The following is a 17801-nucleotide window of genomic DNA, read 5'->3' as shown; positions in this document are numbered from 1 at the left end:
TACCAGCAATAATGCGTCATCTAGGACAGCTCAAAGTGGTCTCAGCACTCAGCAGTACTTTTAGACTTGTTGAATAGTAGGATTCTAAGTTTCATTACAAAATTTTCTAATCGACTTCCAAAGGTTGAAAACTCCATCCATTCCGCCGTATTTATTTAGGTTTGTTACTGTTGTATCAATTTTTAGTGATGTTTATATAATGTGCAATTGTTGCAATTATCAGAACTAGATGGCAGCAGTGTGGCGCCGCGGTTCCGTGGATCGCGCTTACATTATCGTTGGTCAAGTTTCTAATATTGTTAAGATATCATTGACTTGTTCTTCGTTAATGTCAAAAAATTTATTATTATCGTTGGTTCTTCCATATTAATTGTCAATCGTACGTAAGATGGGAACTTAATACACCCGACGACTTGTGCTGATCGGCTTGTACAGTTACTATAGATATTTCCTCTTTTGTATTCGAAAGCTGCCCGTAGTATGGCCCTATCGTAATTTGGTCAAATTCTGATTTTTTCAAGAAATTACAAATGAGGTTGGCGAATTTATTTTTATTACACTATAAAAGTAGATACTTGTAACTAATTAAGGTGTTGGATTCCAGTCATTCTTTAATAAGAATATTTATGGAATCCATTACATACTATTTGACAAAGAAAGAAAGAAGTATTTAGAATTGAATTAAAAGCAACAGGTAAGAAAGCCTTTATCCAGGGATACAACAGATGTCACGGACCAATCATCCATGGCCCCTTCACTATAGCAGCTCGAAGGAATCCGATGTAGCCCACAGGTCTTACCCTGGTTTCCGCAATCAAAAACATATATAAACTAATTTACTGTTTATAATAGAGGAAATATATTAATAACTAGCTTTACGCCCGCGGATTCGTCCGCGTGAAATTCGGTTATATCGCTTTCATCTCCCTATTTCAACTCCTTCAACTTTTTTTCGCCATAAAAATCATCCTGTCCTTTCCCAAACTCAGTTCTACCTTCATACCAATTTATATCAACATTATAGTATTTTCTTGTTGTTCTTGTTGGATTTTACGCGAGTATTATACATTTAGAAATTAAAAACTTTGAACCCCGTTAGCACGCTCGCTGTAAAGTGTTCGAAACGTCTGGTTAATAATATAATGAATAGATTGCGTTTAAAATTTGTTAAAAAGTTTTTATTTTCTAAATATATCTATATTGGTTCAGTGGTTTAGGCGTGAAAACGTAACAGACATACAGACAGAGTTACTTTCGCATTTATAATATTAGTAGGGATTAATGCTTTGCCCTTAATGAAAGAATACGTGAGAGTAATTTATATTTTTATAAAAATACTTTGTTTTTCGTGTATTATGATGAAGGCCTAATGTAACAACGATTTGAACCAAATTTCCCATATGTTGTTGTCATGTCTGTTTGAGCTCTAAAATATATGGCCAGCTATACATAACAGGGGTCTTATTCACTGGTTAGACGCGTTCCGTTATAAATAAATTTTCATTCAGTGGTTCACTCAATGCCCGCTCATGCATTTCTAAGGTCCTTCAGTTTCGTGATCCATAAATGTGACCTTTAGCTAATAGGTTGATAGCGTGTTTAGAGATGACGTATATTGTTGAATTATTTTAAAGTCGATGGAATAATTATAGAATAAAGGGAAAATTTATGTGACGAAGCTGGGATTGATGCAGTTTTTCGCACGCGGCTTCGCCCGCATAATTGAAGGAAAATATACATGGTCCTGAGCTTTTATTTGATCCGTACAGTTCTCTCTCCTGTGGAATTTCTGGGACAAAAATTATCCTATGTTCTTTCTCGGGTCTAAAACTAAGTGTTGTGTTGAGCTCAGTGGTTCTGGCGTGAAGAAGAGACAGACAGACAGACGGGGCTATAATCGCATTTTTTAAATATATATACTGTGGCGTAAATGTTTTTATTTTCGATAGGAAAGTTTCGTTTGGTCTAGTTTTAGTGTCTGTTGCGGTATCCGCCGTAAAATCCGCGACCTTAATGAGAACATAATTACTACTGTTTAAAACATATCTATATGTATTGCTATAAAATTTTTCAGACCATCAGTATGTTCAAATACTAGACTGACCTTAACACAAAGCAAGTATTAACAATTTCGTTTTAAATATTCATAAATCCTACTTCTACTTCTATCTACTTAATATTATAAATGCGAAAGTTTGTGAGGTGTGTTTGTTACTCTTTCACGCAAAAACTATTGAACCGATTGCAATGACATTTGGTACGTAGATAGCTGGACAACTGGAATAACATATATGCAACTTTTTGTCCCGATATTCCTACGGGATACGGACTTACGCGAGTGAAACCGCGGTGTGCTGCTAGTTAATTCTATAGTAACGATTTATAAACTGCGTAACTGTGAGTGGCCTTCTGAACATCGATAAAGAAAGTCTAGGAGCTTAGGACGCTAAGGTCACATGCACGCCATGTCAGGGTATAAAAAAATTATTACCGACTTATACCGTAAAAACTATGTAAAAATAAGCTGTATTGAGCTTATGTAGGCGTTATTAGACCGCCTCCTTGGTACATTGGTTAACGCGTGAGCGTAGAACCGAGGGGTCCTGGGTTCAATTCCCGATGGGGACGCACAAAAAAAAGGTCTCGGTCTGGCAGGACACAGAAGGCTGATCACCTACTTGTCCGTAAAGAAAATCTATCAGTGAAACAGATGTACATCATCTGCCCCATACCCCACTAGGGGAAACGGGAATTCACTATGTAGGCGTTATTCGTGTAATTTATTTGAAGATGAAATAAAGAAGAAAGAAAGTAAGGAAGAAAGGAGTCTATTTAATCAGGCAACAACTTTTACAACAACTTGGAAAAGAAATTGTATGAAGTGCTTGTATGATTGAATTGATGCCTCTTTATGTTTTGTACATATTTGTACGGCTTTGTACCACTTTGTACAGCTTTGTAGAGCTTTGTACCGCCCCTTTTTTTATATCACAGTCGGCAATGGAGCTGGTGGGAAGCCTGATGGTAAGCGCTACCACCGCCCATGACCATTTAGAGAGGCATAAGGTCCATTGCAGACCTTACGCGTCTACAAATGGAGTGCCGACTTTAAATTGGGAAGAGATGAAAAAGGGATTGGGAAAGAATAAAGGAAAGGACTGGGAAGGGTAAGGAAAAGGATATGGGCCTCCTTCGTACCGCTTTGTATCGTTTATCAGTTGTTTATAGATATTTCTTATAAATAAATTCATTGATATTTCTTAAGGTAGATATATTTTGGACGTAAATTAGAATCGGTAGATCTGAGAATGGATATACGTGTTGCCGTGAGAATTTTGGAATAAAAAGTGGCCAAAGTTATTCCTTATTACATCAGCTATCTGCGAATGAAAGCCCTGTCAAAATCGGTCGAGACATACCAGAGATTAGCCGGAACAAACAGACAGATTGATAACATTATATACGTATTTAGTAAAAAGCGATTATTTCAATATTACAAAGAAATACTCCAATTTTATCAACTTGCATTATTAGATAAGTTTGATTTTGAATTTTTTTATTTATTTGAAATTCCTTTATTTTTATTATCTGCTTATGACATCCATATTAAAAAAAATGTGGTCAAATTCTATCCTACTAATATTATGAATGCGAAAATTTGTAAGAATGCGTGTGTGTTTGTTGCTCTTTTACCCAAAAACTGCTGAACCGATTGCAATGAAATTTGTAGACAGCTGGACAACTGGAATAACATACAGGCAACTTTTTATCCCGATGTTCCTACGGGATACGGATTTACCGCGGAGCGCAGCTAGTATGTTACTAAGCGTTAAACTCAAGAACAGCATGACCAATTCGGCTGACTTTTTTTTAGTTTTTGTTGCGTCATAAGGTTAAGTTCTTATGGTGAGAAAAATCCACCACCTGGTGTACCACGGGTGAAGAAAATGGATCGCATGTATTATATAGAAGTGTTTTATTTCTTCTTTCTCTTTGTATTTCAACATACCTGCCCATAAGGATAGTGTCGGTTAAAGTGAAGTCCCGTGTCCCCTAGTGGGATATGGGGCAGATGATATTCATCTGTTTCACTGATCGATTTTCTTTATCTACAAGAAGGTAGTGCTGTATCCTACCAGACCGAGACTTTTTTGTGCGTCCCCACCGGAAAATGAATTCAGGACCTCTAGGCGGTCTAGTGGAGGTAGGTGGACAGAAGATTTCTTTATTTTTTTCAACATACCTGCCCATAGGGGTAGTGGCGGTAGGGGGACCTTGCGTACCCCAAGTTCGCCAGCATGTCCGAGCTGAAGCGGTTGAACAAGCCGCCCCAGGCGTACCCTGAGCCCAGGCATGTCAGCACCAGCAACGCTGTGATACCCATGTTGATGCTGAAAGAGATAGACGTATGAGTCTATTGTGTGGGAGAAAAAGAGAAAAGATGGTTTGGATTTGTGTGATTTCTCCTTAAGTTTGCAATACCCCTGTTGATGATGAAAGAGATGGACATATGAGGCAAGAAGAGAAGAAGTATTACTGTATTTCTTCTTTTGGTTCTCGTTGATTACCTAATTAAATTTTAAATGTCTTTTATACCTCAAAATATACTTTTCTAGTACCATAAAGATTTGTTAATTGATTTTTAACTGAATTAAAAAAAAACGACGACGAAGAAGCGATGTCCATCAAAATTTAAGTTAATACGTTATTTTTCAATTTTTGTAAAAATCGGTTTTTATTGATGAATAACCGTGTCAATGTTTAAGAGGCATTTTACTATATAATAAGACACTAGTTTACATTCATATGTATGTCTATTGCGCAATATTAAAGTAACTGTATTTGTACCTAAATCAACAATGAGTTACTTGCCTACCGATCAGAATATATTACAAACACGAATTATGCAATAAAGTATTTTTAAAACTATTATACCGCCAAACATTAACAAAAAAACAATCGAGTGAACAGTTAAATACATTTTAAAATAGCTACATAGAAAAGAATGTTATTTATTTTAAAAAATGTTCGTATTTTAAAAAAGGTTACTTTTTAAAACGTTCTGAACGCCACAGGTGCTAAAAAGCACAGAGTAAAAAGCTATTCATGATTTGAAAAACGAACGGCGTCTGCCGCGCGAATAATTTAATTATCCGCCGCGTTTCAATTGGCGCAGTCGTGTGAATTTGTTTTAATTCCCTGCCTTTTATGGTTCTATGCTTACCGGTACATGGCCCTTCCTGTACGGCGTCCTGACAGCAACTGTGGATCTATACAGGGGTTTTAACTGCGCATGGTATGAAAAGTTAGGGTTGGATCGTCATGTAGGGGTGGATTTGCGATTTTTCGTCGCAAGCGTGACGTCAATGGTTTGTCGCAATGTTTAATAATATATCATTATTTATTTCCTGAACAAAATGGATCCACTTGTTAGTAAGAATGTATTATATAACTATGTTAGTAGACTCTACTAACATAGTTGATTGAATAGACAAAACATGTGCTCTACTAAGTAGAGCACATGTTTTGTCATATTCAATGTTAAATTTAATACATATAATTTCAAGGTCAGTGTGATTTCATCTCAATATTTAACATAATGGCAGCTAATTATGCTAATTATTATGCGTTTGGGAAATTGAATTCTGACATCGTGTTTGAAATTTTTTCTTTAGGGCCGGAGTGGAAGGTATAATTCAATTGGTTTTTTTTGTATGTTGAAAAAGTGAAAATATCTTTATCATACTTTAGTACTGATCACCAACGGGAGAATATTAAAAATTCGGTAATCTATACTTACATTATAAAGTTGAACAGTTTATTTGTTTCAACGCGCTAATCTCAGATACTGATGGTCCGATTTGAAAACTTATTTCAGTTTTAGATAGCCCATATATTGAGAAAGGCTATAGGCTATATGCGAAGCCGGGCAGACCGGTAGTTTATAATATTTCGAGAGCCTTACTATGTTTCATTGAATATATTGTATCTAATTGACTGAGAGCTAATTTTATATCATTCCAAAACTTTGCAAAATCCCATTAATAATAAACGTTCAATAATTCTTTACCCCCACACCTCTACCTATATGATAAGTGCGGAAGCAATACTGTCTGTTGGTCTGTCTCTTCCTTACGCCTAAGGCATAGACCGATTACCGATTTAGATAAAATGTGGTACAGTAATTATTCGATAACCGTTAAAAGATTAGTTAAAAGTTTTTATCCCGGAATTCTTACCACAACGGAAACTATGCAGGGTTCCGGCCTGTTTATTTTTTCCTATGACTACATAGGCATATATATTCCTTTTCCGTAATAGATTAAACCCAATTAGACTTGAATAATATGAATTTAAGTACTTTTTTATGGTAGAGCAAGCAAAGGAGCAGGTGGGCCTTAAAGAATTGGACTAGAAAGTTTAGATGAATAAAAATGGTAAAACTTACATTACAATGAATTTATACTTTATTGAATAATAGTACAATTTGAAATGAACACAACGTAGCTTCTATAGTGGTATGTCAGATATTTTATTTTTTTTTTATTATAATATTTACTTAGTACTATGTGACATCACAGTATAAGATAAATCTTGAAAATATGCTAAAATTTGCGACTTTAAGTCGCGTACCTAATATCTCAATATAAACCCCGTCTTACACAGCTTATATCCGGTACATTAAAACATTTTCGCGGAAGCAATTCTATATTCCCCGTTATAATTTATAATAGTACAGATTAAAAAGCAAAATTTTTATCCTATTTATTCCTTTTTTTTTATTGTTAATTTTTTTTCACGTGTTTTCGTTCCTTTGTGAAATTGTGAAAGAGAATTCGTAATTGAAATTAAATTGAACGCTTTGACCTTTAGCGTGGTAGATGTTTGATTGCCTATCCTACTAATATTATAAATGCGAAAGTTTGTAAGGATGTGTGTGTGTTTGTTGCTCTCTCACGCAAAAACTACTGAACCGATTGCAATGAAATTTGGTACGTAGATAGCTGGACAACTGGAGTAACATATAGGCAACTTTTTATCCCGATAGTCCTACGGGACACGGACTTACGCGGGTGAAACCGCGGGGCGTAGTTTTCTATATTCTGAAATGTATATTGATCATGGTATGCCTAATTTTAATGATTAGTAGTAGTTAATGTGCTACTTTGTAGTAATTTTTCTAAAGGACAATGAATTTATTAGTTTTATATCAAACTAGCGGTCCGACCCGACTTCGCCCGTGGTACATATACCCTGAAATAATTTTTCAAATCGGACCAGTAGTTCCTGAGATTAGTACGTTCAAACAAACAAACAAACTCTTAACCTTTATAATATGAGTATAGATGGAATGGATTGAATACAATAATAAGTGATTGTTTCTAAATTAAGTCTGAATACCCCCTGGGCCATACAGGCACACACGTACCTTTTGATCCGGTTCCAGCTGTAAAACAGGGACAAAAAAAATCAGACTGGAATCTTTTTGGAAAAAGTTCGACTACTTTTAAATAAAATCGTAACAAAAATTTTTTTCCCTTTTATAATACTAGACGCTCGTCGCGGCTCCAACCGGAGATCCTATTTCCTTTTCCTCACCCGTCCCAGTCCATTCCTTCTTTCCTGTCACGAATTCGTTCCTTTTCCCTTACCCACTAAAAGCGGACAGCGCATTCGCAGAGGCACTACCTTTGCGAATGTTCATGGGCGGTGGTGATCGTTTACCATCAGGCGAACCACCAGCTCAGTTGCCCGCTATGACATAAAAAAAAAAAAAAAAAAAAAAAAAGATCAAGGTTCGCGTTTTATCCTCAGGGAGCATTTAATCGGGATAAAAGTGTCTATATTGGCTATCACCCAAGTCAGCTCAAACCCTGTCTGTGTACTAAATTTCATTAAAATCCGTTCAGTAATCGTAATTGACGGACAAACATCCAAACAAACAAACTTTCACATATATAATACTAGTGGTCCGCCCCGGCATTGCCCGTTGTATCTATATATCCTATAAGCTTCCCCAAAAAATGGGCTATCTAACACTGAAAGAATTTTTCAAATCGGACCAGCAGTTCCTGAGATTAGTGCGTTCAAACAAAACAAACTCTTCAGCTTTATAATATTAGTAAATCCCTTCACGTGAAATGTTAAGGTATTTTAGTATAGATTAGTAAATCTCTTCACGTAAAAAATTATTTGTTATTTGCGTAATTTGCAGCATCATGACGTGTGCCCTCGTAAACCCCACGCATATGTCAGTTTCGTGTCCCATATCGTCATTGAATACCCAAATTACCTATTATTATAGGGACGTGGATATATGGCAACATTTTGCCTAAGTGATTCGGAAAGCGTTGGTGGCCATACGTTTGGAAGGTGTTGAATTTTTTATAACATGTATAAGTTGGAAACTGACTGTTTTTGAAAATATACTACAGCTTTTTCCCGAGCTTTCGCATGCGTTCAATAGATGTGACAAAAAGATTTCTCTTGAATCACTCTATCTATAAACAAACTCCATCAAAATCCGTAGTGTAGTTTTATAGATTTAACATAGGGACAGATGCGGGAAGCTTTGCCTTATATTATGTAGTAATTATTGGCTTACTTTTCCTCACCCTTTCCAGTCCAATCCTTCTTTCTATTCATCAATATTTTTCTTATTCTTTCCCTTTAAAAGCGCATTCGCAGAGACATTACCTCTACCGACGTTCATAGGTGGTTGTGCTCGCTTACCATAAGCTACTGCGTTATGCGTTAATGTCTTGCCTTTATCCTGTATTTATATATATCTAGCCGAAACAAATCAATCTTATATATAAAACTCTCGTGTCACAATGTTAGTCTCTATACTCCTCCGAAACGGCTTGACCGATTCCTCTGAAATTTGGTAAGCATATTGGGTAGGTCTGAGAATCGGTTAATCTATTTTTCATACCACTAAACGATAAGAGTAAGGCAGAACAGCGTTTGCCGGGTGCAGCTAGTAGTTTTATAATAAAGTGTTTTTTAGTTCAATAGTACACAGGTTTTTTTTAACTTTTATCAGGCTTTCATATTAAAGTCGAAATAGATTCTCAAAGATTACAAATTCGTTTTTTTATCAGAGTAGCAATAATTAGATATACCTATTTTTTATATATCCGTGGTTATTCAAATGTAAATAGAGGGATCTTCCCAAATTAGTTTACGTAACAATACGTTCCTTGCATTTTCTATGTTTAAATGCCTATATATTTATCAGTATAATTATTTTAGACACCATAAAAGTGTTAAAGTGAAGTCCCGTGTCCCCTAGTGGGGTATGGGGCAGATGATGTACATCCGTTTCACTGATCGATTTTCTTTAGGGACAAGTAGGTGATCAGCCTTCTGTGTCCTGCCAGACCGAGACATTTTTTTTTGTGCGTCCCCATCGGGAATCGAACCCAGGACCCCTCGGTTCTACGCTCACGCGTTAACCACTGTACCAAGGAGGCGGTCAAGGATTTTAGACACCATAATCCAATAAAATTATTGGTATATATTATGTAACACATTATATGAACCAATAGTCCTATACTACTAATATTATAAATCCGAAAGTTTGTAAGGATGTGTGTGTGTTTGTTGCTCTTTCACTACTATTATAAAGACTATTGAACCGATTGCAATGAAATTTGGTACGTAGACAGCTGGACAACTGGAATAACGTATAGTCAACCCAGATATCCAGATATTCCCACGGGATACGGACTTACGCGGTTGAAACCGCGGGGCGCAGCTAGTCTGTTATAAAATTGCATTGTATTTTCGTATTACTTACTAACTGTTCGCCCCGACTTCACCTGTGCTACAAATGTGTTGATTTTTTTTCTATATATGTAAGTGAAGATGTAGTTTGCTAAGGGTGTAAGAATATTTTAAATCGACAAAGCAGTTTTTACGTGAAAACGTTACAAACATACAAAAAATGTTCCCTCTTTATAACATTACGTTCCACCAATAATAATATTAGAAACAATTGTTTGACGTCTAAATACTTATTCAATACATAAGAATAAATAATTAGTGAAGATAAATACGTAATATAAAAGCATGGACGTAGGAAGCAAATCGAATGACGCCCACCCTCCGCCCACGTGTCATGATCATTAGCAATGTATATTTTACTAGCTTTTACCCGCGGCTTCGCACGCGTTAAATTCGGAGTCGATTAATAGATTTTATTGTACATATAAACCTTCCTCTTGAATCCCTATCTGTTAAAAAAAGCCCATTAATATCCGTTGCGTAGCTTTAAAGATTTAAGCATACATAAAAAAAGCTTTGTTCTGTACTATGTAGTGAAAGGACGCCGTAGAATGTAATAAATTGTTATTTAAATTTGTTACATTTGTAATATGAAGCGTCTTTATAACAGTTGATTACGTATATATCGGTCAAACTAGGAATAGGATCGACTGAGCGCCATATTGTAACGTCATAGCTGGTAATCAAGCGATATCATAATCTAAGTTAAGGTTATAGTGTTATGTTATCTGTGGTTAAGGAAGAGCGTTTATAAAACTGGATTTTCTATACTGTACTATTACTGATTTGTATTATTAGAATTAAGAGTCGGCTTAATAATAAAAAAATGTGTTTGATTTTACGCGAGTACTTACATTTAGAAATTAAAGTCGGGTTATTAATATAATGAATCATCATCATCATCAGCCCATATATGTTCCCATTGCTGGGACATAGGCCTCCTATGAGGGTTCAGGCCATAATCCACCACGCTGGCCAAGTGCGGGTTGGCAGATGTCACATGTCGTCGAATTTTTAATTCTTGGACATGCCGGTTTCCTCACGATGTTTTCCTTCACCGTTTAAGCAGTGGTGACGTTATCCACATGCGCAGATAAATTGAAAAATCAATTCTGATGAATGAATCAATCAAAGTCTCCCCGTGACCACGCTCGCTGTAAAGTGTTCGAAAAGTCGGGTTAATAATATAATGAATAAATCGCGTTTAAAATCCGTTGAAAAGTTTTTAATTTCTAAATGTATAATACTCGCGTGAAACCAAACACAAGAAAATACTAAATCAATTTATTTCCTGCACGCTCGCCCGGTCTCGAACCCCGACTTATCCACTGTATCACCACTGAGCCGCCACTGCTTTTGCAATATAATGAATAAATCGCGCTTAAAATCCGTTAAGAAGTCTTTAATATCTAAAAATACGCTTTAAATGCAAAGAGTATTCCTTTTAAATCGTGTGAATGTGGAAGTGGATAGATTGGGCGCAAATTGGAACAGCTCACAAGGGGGAAGTAGACACCCCCACAAGAGATCGGCGTGAAATAGCATACTGCCATGTTTCGTTTGGTGAGTGGGGGAGCCGGAGACTGAAATCCGTTTACTTATCCCTTCCCAGTTCTTTCCTATTCTTTTACTTTACTTTTTGTTTGTTACCACTCTTTTCTCTTTCTTACGTTTACAGGGTGAAACGATTTTGATGATCCTTAATTTTAAGCTGGTGCATCCTAAAGCTCATTTAAATTTCTGATAATAGTCTAGTTCTGACAATTTGAAGGCGATACTTTGTCTATATATATAAAAATGAAACCCGTTTTCCTTGGCTACGGCATCACGCGTGAATGGCTGGACCGATTTCACTAATTCTTTTTTTGTTGTATTTGTTATTATTAGGAGAAGATTCTTACGGAAAAAAGTATTAAGAAAATCTCTCAGAAATATTGAAAAATGTACATTTAATTTTGAATATTTTAAAAAACGCGAGTGACAAATGTCAATGTCATTCACAGCCATAGATTATATTTATATAAGGAGTTGAAATAGGGAGATGAAAGCGATATAACCGAATACCACGCGGGCGAAGCCGCTTGCGGAAAGCTAGTTAAAAATAATTATCGTTACGCCCAATTTTCATTCGCTGCAATATACATAAAATGAAACATATATATAATCAATGATTCAACAATTTATTTAAATATGTACATAACAGCTTATTCTAAATAACAAGTGAGATTAACATCTAATTCATTAAAGTAGCAGGTTAAGCACGGCTTGTACAACCATAACAACCAACTGGAGTAGCCCTGGTAGCAGACTGCCGCCGATCCCAATAAGAACATCGTCTGCCAAGTCTGTAATCGCTGATACCAAACTCGCGAGTAGATTCTGCATGTTGGCAACCCCTGAACAAGGAGCTGAAGGGTTCGCGCCAACCGCATATTCCGGCAGCGACCTTAAGAAATTCACAATAGCTAACGCTTGGGAATATAACTTCAACAACGAAGTTTCTAGAGCGCTCAGGTCTACCGGTATTAAACAGCTGATAGAAGGCGGTAGGGTGTCAAAAATTGACAGCAGCGATAAAAGGAGGTTGTATACGTTGTTCAGCAATGGCAGCAGGATATTGACTAAAGGATACACGGCTGGCAGCTGGACGGTTGTCGCCGTGACTGGCCGCTGAAAAAGAAATTAGAATTAAAAAAAAAAAAATTTGTACACCGAATATTAAAGAAGATTCGAGTTCTTGTCACTAGCTATATTTTTGACATTAATTATTTTTTTTCAATAATGTATAAATTGAATGATAAGAGATCGTATTTATTATCTTATTCCCTTGTGACAATGGGTCGGATTATAACTGATCCTTCAATTGATTGTAAATAAATAAGTTCTCAGGCACAAAGATTTTGAAGCATTCTGATCTTTATAATATTAATATTTATTCTCTTTCTCGAAAGTGAAAGAAAATCTCTTTATATATTATAGACAAGTGATAGCCATGATTCTATAGGATTGTATCTAATATATAAAATTCTCGTGTCACAGTTTTCGTTGCCATACTCCTCCGAAACGGCTTGACCGATTTTGATTAAATTTTTTGCGCTTATCCGGTATCAATGAGAATCGGCTAACATCTATTTTTCATACCCCTAAATAATAAGAGTAAGGCAGAACAGCGTTTGCCGGGTGCAGCTAGCTATTTTATATTTTTCTAGTTCACATAAACATTTTTTAATATTGTTTTTTACCGACATCAAAAAAGGAGGAAGTTCAAATCGGTTGTATTTTTTACCCAAATATTATAGAAAACCGTGCTATATTACAGAATAAAGGGTGAACCATGAAGTTTGAACCAACATCCAGCGTACCTTGACCTCCCATTCCAATGTACCGTCAAACAACCAGAGTTCTACATTTTCTAGTTTTTCTATTGAACCGAACATCACGTGAGCAAGCCTCTAATTTAGAAATAAAAATGGTGACTACCAAACTCACCATAAGCAAACAAACGGCCACAAACAAAAAAACAGCACCGAATTTTCGCGCCATATTTTGATTAGAAAAAAAAAATATTTACCAAAATGACCTATTCCCGACTACCAGAGCGATTTTCTGTCGCTTTTGTAATAAACACATATTTTATATAATCATTTATTTCAATATATTTTGTGTCAATAGGTATTGATAAGATAGTACCTAAGTTATTTAACATTACTTAAGCGGTTCGAATGTGTCTATTGCGTATATCTTGATAGTGTATTCTATCAAAACATGGCTCACTTATTGTTACTTCATTATGCAAATCGATGGATTCATCTATATAAAATATTATTATCTAATTATATACAAAACTAGCTGCACCCGGCAAACGCTGTTCTGCCTTACTCTGATCATTTAGGGGGATGAAAAATAGATGTTAGCCGATTCTCATAGATACCGGATAAGCACAAAAAATTTCATCAAAATCGGTCAAGCCGTTTCGGAGGAGTATGACAACGAAAACTGTGACACGAGAATTTTATATATTAGATTTTCGTGTCGCAATGTTTGTTACTATAACGAAACGGCTGGGCCGAGTCTTATTAAATTTTGTGGGTACGGGTAGGTCTGAGAATCGACCAACATGTATTTTTCATACCTATATGATAAGAGTAAGGCAGAACAGCGTTTACTCGGTCAGCTAGTATATATAAAAATTAATCGTGAAATATGTAGCTAAGAGTAATCCTCGAGACGGGCTCGACCAAATCAGCAGAAAACAAATATTTGTATTTTTTCGATAAGGCACAAGGAAGGTTCTTATTGAGAGAAATAACGAACCACAGGTGAAACCGGGGCGGAAAGCTAGTACGATAGATTTATATATTAACATTTACCGGCGCGTTACTTGCAAATTAAATGCTAAAAAGATATAATAAATAACAGCAGTATGATTTTTTAGACGTTTGTAAAAAAGCAATGGTGGCTCAGTGGTGAGAACCTCGGACTTCAAAATCGATAAGTCGGGGTTCGAGACCGGGCGGAGCGTGCAGGAAATAAATTTGGTTTTTCAATTTATCTGCACATGTGGATAACATCACCACTGCTTAAAACGGTGAAGTAAAACATCGTGAGGAAACCGGCATGTTCAAGAATCAAAAACTTCGACGACATGTGACATCTGCCAACCCGAACTTGGCCAGCGTGGAGGATTATGGCCTGAACCCTCATAGGAGGCCTGTGTCCCAGCAGTGGGAACATATATATAGTGATAATGATGATAAAATGTTATATGTATGTCTGACATTCCCTACTTATACTAAATAGAGGAAAGAAATGTATACGCGTGTAATATATAAAATTGTTTATTATTTTATAACCAAGGATTGCCATTATTTATGAAAACGTCTAAATATACGTAAATAATTACGCAATTGGTTTTAAATTTCCGTTTCGCACTCCAAATAACATTGACATCGTACATCTTAATATATAAAAATCCAGTGACATGATATATGTTCCCAGATTAATTATTTACCAATTATTTGCTTTATAGCTATACTAGCTGCGCCCCGCGGTTTCACCCGCGTAAGTCCGTATCCCGCAGGAATATCGGGATACAAAGTTGCCTATAATATGTTATACCTACCAGTTGTCCAGCTGTCTACGTACCAAATTTCATTGCAATCGGTTCGGTAGGTTTTGCGTGAAGGTGCAACAAACACACACACACACACATCCTTACAAACTTAGCATTTATAATATTAGTAGGATTAGAAGAAAGAGAATTAAAAAAAAAATAATGCATTTTATAGACCTTGAATGTTTATTTTAAAGACCAATCTCTATATATGTTTTTAACCGACATTCCCTAAAACGAAATGGGCTCTCAATTCGACCTTTTTTGTTACGAACCGGCGTAACCAATTGTCGTGATTATTTTTTGTCTAAAAGGGAATTGTTTTTGAAACATTTTAGATAAGGAGTGAAATGAAATTAAAATTATTTATTGCGTCCAAAAACATATACAGGCGAACAAAAAACTTAAAACAATTTTTTTGTTTGTTTTCTTTTGTTAACCGTACTTAAACGAACTAAGCGAGTAAAAATGATGTAAAAAATTGTATTTCTCTGTAAGTGATTTAATTGTAATCTTTAGAGAAATAAATGTATTTAACCGTAATTAACAAAACGCTGCCTTATCGCTAGGTAGCGATCTCTACCAGGCACCTGTGAGTGGTACCTTTTCCCAGAACGCTATTGACCCTTTTTTAAATATATAATACACAGAACAATACATTTAAAGGTCTTCTTATATTGGTTTAACCTCACAACTTCAATATTGCATTCAAGGCCAAATCCATCTTTAAAATATTCATAGAAATATTGTCGGAAAACTCCAACAATACAACTATTGTTATATTAAAAATCGATAAAACACTAGACTTTCTACATCCATTCTTCGCAATTGTTGCTAAATCGGAAGTGATACTAAAAAAAACTTATACAAAACACATCTATTGCGCATATTTATGCAAGAATAATTTTAAAACAATGATAACATGTATTTATATAATAGTAACATTGATTTTATAGACAAGTTTATATAATATTTAGATAAGTATAGTCATTAATGGGGTTGAATGTTTTTATAAGTTTCGTGGTATTAATATTGGTTAGTATTTCTTTAATTCTCTATTGAATTATTTGTATCATTTTAAGATTAATTAAGATTAAAATCATATGATTGTCATACATTATCACGATTGCGTAGTAGGGTAACGAGACCCTATTACTAAGACTTCGCTGTTCGTCTGTCTGTCAGTCTGTTTATCTATCTATCCGTCCGTCGGTCCGTTTGTTACCAGGCTATATGTCATGAACCGTGATATTAAGACAGTTGAGTTTTACCATTTTTCTGTTGCCGATATAACAGCGAAGAAAAAAAAACTATGTTAAGCAACGTTTGGCAACGGTTAAATTGGATGGGTGAAGTTTTCTTTTAGTTGCTGTTTAGCATATTTTTATAAAACCCTTCGAATTACTATATTGAATCTTTTGTTGAATTTACTCTATGTAAATTCTAATTATTTAGAAATTACAGACTTATTAACGTATTTTAATTGCGATTTATTAATGATATTTTATAAAACTCGCGGAAATTTAAACTGAATAAATTACTATTCAAATTGTCTATATTTAACGCTATGGCAGTGTGTTAATAAAGCTATGATACTGTACACATAGATAACTAAATTAATCATTAATCATTGATTAGAGATAGACAGTTGCGCCAAGCGAAAACATCACCAATTCTCACACAGTTCGATATGTCCTATGATAAAAATAGTCTAAGCCATTTCTAGAATGATTTAGAGACAAGAACTCGTAAACCCATACTTATACGAAACGTTACCTATATCTAGTCTTAATATTTTCGTGTGTTTGATTTTACGCGAGCGAGCGTGGTCACGGGGAGACGACGGGAGGCTGTAAAGTGTTCGAAACGTCGGGTGAATAATACAATTAATAAATCGCGTTTAAAATCCGTTAATTTTTTTTTTTTTTTTAAATATCTTATTGATCAATAACTATGTATCGTTATATTTTACTTCAAATAATATATATAAATGTATCATAAAACTGTTTTTTACACAAATCACTGGCTGCAGGCACCGCTCGGATAGACATATATTTTAAGTCGAATCCAACTGCACATGGTGCGCAAATCTTATTAAAATCGGTTGAGTAGTTTAGGTGTCCATCGCGGACACTTAATAAGATATGCATCTATTATAACTGCTATACTAAACTTGTATTTAATACTAATTAATACTCGCCAATAAACAAATGCTATCGTATAACAGATAAAGAATTAAACCATATGTTTCGTTTATTACAGATAAAAGACGCGAGCGCTATGATACCCGCCTACTCCGTGTCGGCACTACGCCTTGCATTCGACGAAATATCGACTGTGTTGCCTATAGCTAACCAATTAGCCAGCCTACTAATACCTTTTCTCATCAACCTCATCAATAACCTGAACAATCTCTCAAATATAGTACAAAATTTAACTCCAGCGCTACTACCATATTTTGGGTGTACGTTACCCTTGCTATATGCGACATTAACAGATTTAACGTCAGTTCTGTTTCTATATATAAGTGTATTAATATCGCTATTTAGATCTAATGTTTTAGCGGCTCCAGGTCTCTTGTTAGGTCTAGTGTCACAGGTGTTAAATTTAGTGCTTAGTTTATTAACTGGTTTGTCTGATGGTAGTGGCTTATTGTCCAGTTTGTTGAAACTGATCACAAATGTTCTGGTGGAACTGGAGAAGTTGTTAGTTTAAGTTTGTTTTTTATTAAAGTGTTCTGTTTGTTATCTGTTTGTTTTATTGTAGTGGGCCAGTATCATATTTAGTAAAGTGAAGTCCCGTGTCCCCTACTGGGGTATGTTTATTATTATTATTATTATTATTTTATTTAAGCACACTAGCAGCTAAAAAGCTGATGCGTGTGTATTTTATGATTTGA

The 17801-nt window shown here is 35.3% G+C and overlaps 1 protein-coding gene across 1 annotated transcript in view; it reads right to left on the bottom strand.

Moving 5' to 3' along the window:
- The window catches only part of LOC119836542 (ITG-like peptide), a 19931-nt gene extending 14670 nt beyond the window's left edge, over nucleotides 1–5261 (bottom strand). The window contains exons 1-2 of the mRNA XM_038361918.1: nucleotides 5225–5261; nucleotides 4244–4391 (exon numbers count right to left, since the gene is read on the bottom strand). Of these exons, the coding sequence (XP_038217846.1) occupies nucleotides 4244–4391; nucleotides 5225–5232 (156 nt within the window). The 5' untranslated portion in view covers nucleotides 5233–5261. The remainder of the gene's footprint in view (nucleotides 1–4243; nucleotides 4392–5224) is intronic.
- Nucleotides 5262–17801: the final 12540 nt, after the last annotated feature.

The sequence above is a fragment of the Zerene cesonia genome, chromosome 24 (assembly GCF_012273895.1).
Source record: "Zerene cesonia ecotype Mississippi chromosome 24, Zerene_cesonia_1.1, whole genome shotgun sequence".
Classification (NCBI taxonomy): domain Eukaryota; kingdom Metazoa; phylum Arthropoda; class Insecta; order Lepidoptera; family Pieridae; genus Zerene; species Zerene cesonia.
The sequence above is the reverse complement of the archived record's forward strand: the minus strand, read 5'-3'. Positions and strand labels throughout refer to the sequence as shown.